This window comes from Zingiber officinale, chromosome 6B, assembly GCF_018446385.1.
Source record: "Zingiber officinale cultivar Zhangliang chromosome 6B, Zo_v1.1, whole genome shotgun sequence".
Classification (NCBI taxonomy): Eukaryota; Viridiplantae; Streptophyta; class Magnoliopsida; order Zingiberales; family Zingiberaceae; genus Zingiber; species Zingiber officinale.
Window position 1 is genome coordinate 125,141,034 of NC_055996.1, and position 4,167 is coordinate 125,145,200.

Genomic DNA, 4,167 nt, shown 5'->3' on the forward strand with positions numbered 1-4,167 from the left:
TTGACTTGACTCAGGCTCCCTCTTAATCGCCCTGATCTTATCTTATATTTGACTCTCAAATCAGCTTGACTTTTGATCCATTGTGTCACGACTATCTCCACCACATCAATAATAATTTAATATGTAATAATTTATTATGATTTTAAAAAAGGTTATAGTAAATTTAATAGTTTTAAAAATTAAAATAAATTTATGAAACATATAAAGTTTTATTAATATATTTAGAAACTTAAACCTTCGGAAAAGCTCGGCCGGGAAGCAGCCCACATGCTGTACCAAAAACGCTGCTTCCTCTCCGCCGTCGCTTTGACGTCTGATCCCGTGCCCTCCTCCTTCGACGCCCTCCTCCAGCAATGCTCCGGTCTTCTCCAAATCAAGCAAATCCATGCCCAACTCCTCCTCTCGCCCCATCAACTCTCGCCCTTCTTGGCCGCCCGCCTCATCTCAGCCTACACCCGCTTCGGTCTCCTCGCCGACGCGCAGCTCGTATTCGAAGCTGTCTCCGACCACCATGCAGCCTCTCCCCTCCTCTGGAACTCCATCATCCGCTCCACCCTCTCTCACTGCCGCCCACGAGATGCTGTCTCCCTCTACCAAAGGATGAGATCCATCGGCACCCTCCCCGATGGCTTCACGTTTCCCCTCGCCATTAGAGCCTGCTCCGCCCTAGAGAACCCCCAACTGTGTCTTTGTATACATAACCATGCTGCTTCCATGGGGTTTCAGTCCCATCTACACGTAGCCAACCAACTCATATCGATGTATGGCAAAATGGGCCAAATGGGCATTGCCAGAAAGGTGTTCGACGGGATGCCTTCCAGGAACATTGTTACTTGGAATACTTTGATGTCTGGATACTCGACAAATTGTGACCCTGAAGCAGCCTGTGATGCCTTCCGGCTGATGGAATCTGCAGGGCACACGCCGAACCCAGTGACTTGGACGACGCTGATGTCGGCTCATGCTCGATGTCAACAACATGGCAAGGTCCTGGAGATTTTCAATGAGATGAGGACCCAGGGCGTCGAACCCACTGCACAAGCAGTTGCCGTGTCTCTGTCTGTCTGCCCTTATGCTACCACTGCAGCATTGCAGAAAGGGAAGGCCATTCACGGCTTGGCCATTTTGTGCGGATTTGACAAATACCCCTTCGTCAGCAACTCCCTGGTTTGCATGTATGGCAAACTTGGCAACAGAGAGGACGCGAAGAGGGTTTTCCATGAGATGGAGGTACAGAATTTGGTAAGCTGGAACGCCTTGATCTCAAGCTATGCAGCTGGTGGTTTATGCAATGAGGCTTATGAAATCTTCATTGAAATGGAGGAAGCAGGAAACTTGACACCCAACGTGGTGACTTGGAGTGCAGTGATCGGTGGCTTTGCCTCCAATGGAATGTCTACGCAATCTCTGGACCTTTTCAGGAGGATGCAGGGAGTAGGAGTGAAGCCCAACTCAATCACACTCGCCACCATTCTATCAATTTGTGCAGAGCTATCAGCATTGCGTTTGGGTAAAGAGGTTCATGCTCACATCACAAGAGGCTTCATGATTGATGAGTTGCTGGTTGGGAATGCACTTCTTGCTATGTACGCAAAGAGCGGCTGCCCAAGACATGCACACATTCTGTTTGATAAAATGAAGAGCAAAGATTTGATCTCATGGAATACGTTGATCTCTAGTTATGGGATGTATGGATTGTGCAATGAGGCTCTTGAAACTTTCAATTGCATGATTAGACTGGGTTGTGAGCCAGATGCCATTACCTTCATATCCATTCTGTCGGCTTGCAGTCACGCCGCACGTGTTTCAGAGGGTTGTAGTCTCTTTGATCAAATGGTGAGCAAATTTAGAATTATGCCAAGCATGGAGCACTACTCTTGCATGGTGGACATTTTAGGTCGAGCTGGATTGCTAAGACAAGCTAAGGAACTAATTGCAAGGATGCCCATGAAGCCTAATGCTTGTATTTTGGGAGCCATGCTGAATTCATGCAGAATACACGGCAACAGAGTAGTGGCTAAGGACATAGAGGCACAAATTCTGGAACTTGAAGGGCAAGCTACTGGCAACTACATGTTACTCTCTAATCTGTATGCAGCCAATGGCAGGTGGGAGGACTCTGCAAGATTGAGAGTGATAACAAAGGCAAAAGGATTGAAGAAAAATTTAGGGCAGAGTTGGATAGACTTGAAGAGCAAGTTCTATGTGTTTTCAGCTGGATCCTTGTTGCCTCAAAACTCAGAGGATGTGTTTCTAGTTCTTGAAGGTTTGTGCCAGCAAATGCAGATGGAGAAGCTTGTGCCAGATGATGATCTGGCGATGCTTCATAATGTTTGTGAAGGAGAATGCTTGGCTGGCTAGTAAGAAATGTGTCGATCCAGAGAGCTGGGCTCGTTGAGCCTACTCTATTCAAGCACAAGGGTGGCCAATCCTTTAAGACAGCAACATCGATTTTGTGCTGCTGAAACTTGATCTAAGAAGACACTTGCCTATCCACTACCTGAAATCATTCATGTTACTGCACAGCCAGTTTTAGGTAAGGAGGTTGAACTTGTTTATCTATTATATACTAATTGTTCTTCTTGTTAGTTTTGTTCCCCTATTCTAGCTTCTCTTCATGCTTGCTTTTAGGTATCCTTGCAATAGTGTCTCAGTCATTTTAGTTTTCTGCTCCAATTCATTAGACTTTCTGTTCAGGTCCAATAAGAAGCAGCAAAACTTAGAGCTTCCTCAAAGGTATAGAACACTTGCAGCTATCTGTGGATTTCTAAAGAGATCTCAAATTACAGATCTTCAGAAAGGTACACTTCTCCTGTTCTCTGATAGGAAAGAAATGCGCATCCACTTGACTACTTCATGAGGATATGTACCACATTCTCTTAGATAATATTAAGTTGGGCTGCTAGTTCATAATCTTTAAAAAAAAGATAGATCCGCTACCTTAGCGGTCCCCCTAGTGCCGGCCCCACGGATATGGAGGGAGGTTCATGCAGGTACACAGGCCATAGACGCATGGCGGGGTAAACCCCAGGTCGTTAGTTCCTGAGAATCGACCCCTGGCCATTACGCCAGAGATACCATGCGCCCACCGTCTGCGCTACGCCCTGGGGCTACGCTACGTCCTGAGGACTGCTAGTTCATAATCTTTAAGATTCTATGAAGGTTTGATCACCAAGTATATTCATATGATTTTGTCGAGGAAATGATCAACATAATGATCAATGTTTGTTTGTTTGGTGATCGATTTCTTCAAGGACAATATTGATGCAATAGAGTGCATTGCAAGTGAGGTATATGCATCTCAAGGTCGTTTTATAATCGAGTTTTTAAGCCTCATTGACCATGTCCAGCACACTAAACGACCAGCGTCGAAGCATAATTGTGACCTTCTACTCATCCAGAAAATGAAGATTTGACGCAAGGAAATCCTCTCGACAGCCCCACTTCACCATGGCGGTTCTTATAAATAGACTAGACTCGAATTGAATCACTTGAACCATTAAATTAGTTTACTCCGAATTGAGCTGAACAGTCGATTTCAAATTAACCTGTCTGATAATGAACTGAACCTGGTGAATCCCCTTTGAACCAAATGAGCCAAGTTGTCCAACCCAAAGCACACTGTTTGAGCCACACAATCTCAATATGAAGGTCTGGGTCTGATCAAATGAACGACTTTAACCCAACACCAGCTATCAAATCAAATAGAATATAAAAAAATTGTAAAAATAAAAAAATTTATAAACAAAAATTCTCCATATCTTTTAAATTTTAAAAATTATTTACAAAGATATTGATCCCTTAGCTAATTGACGGGTGGTTATAAATTTGACGGGCAGTTATAAATTGACATCGTAATTTTTTTTCTATTTTTTTTTCTTTTCGTGTAACTTAAGGGCGTACATTTGGGATGAGTGTATTTGCTACAATTTAAAACCATTAAAGCTTTTAAAAAATTCATAAAATTTTCAAAAATCAAGACCCACAATACACTTTCACAGCTTCAAATTAGAGTTGTTATTCCACCATGTCCTATCTTTTCCTTGAGATAAGAAATGCAGCGGTTAAGAAGAACAAAGAAAGTCTATTTTTTATATATTGAGTAAAATATCCTAAACAATTCATTCAGGCTCACAGCAAGATACAATCAAATAAATCATAGGAACA

General features: G+C 43.2%; 1 protein-coding gene across 1 annotated transcript; it reads left to right on the forward strand.

The window, feature by feature from the left end:
• The first annotated feature begins 245 nt into the window (after positions 1 to 245).
• LOC121989366 (putative pentatricopeptide repeat-containing protein At1g17630) lies at positions 246 to 3,302 on the forward strand. Its single transcript, XM_042543362.1, has 2 exons — positions 246 to 2,536; positions 2,698 to 3,302. Exon 1 carries the CDS (start codon positions 268 to 270, stop codon positions 2,359 to 2,361), a length of 2,094 nt encoding a protein of 697 aa, XP_042399296.1. The 5' UTR covers positions 246 to 267; the 3' UTR covers positions 2,362 to 2,536; positions 2,698 to 3,302.
• The last annotated feature ends 865 nt before the right edge of the window (positions 3,303 to 4,167 follow it).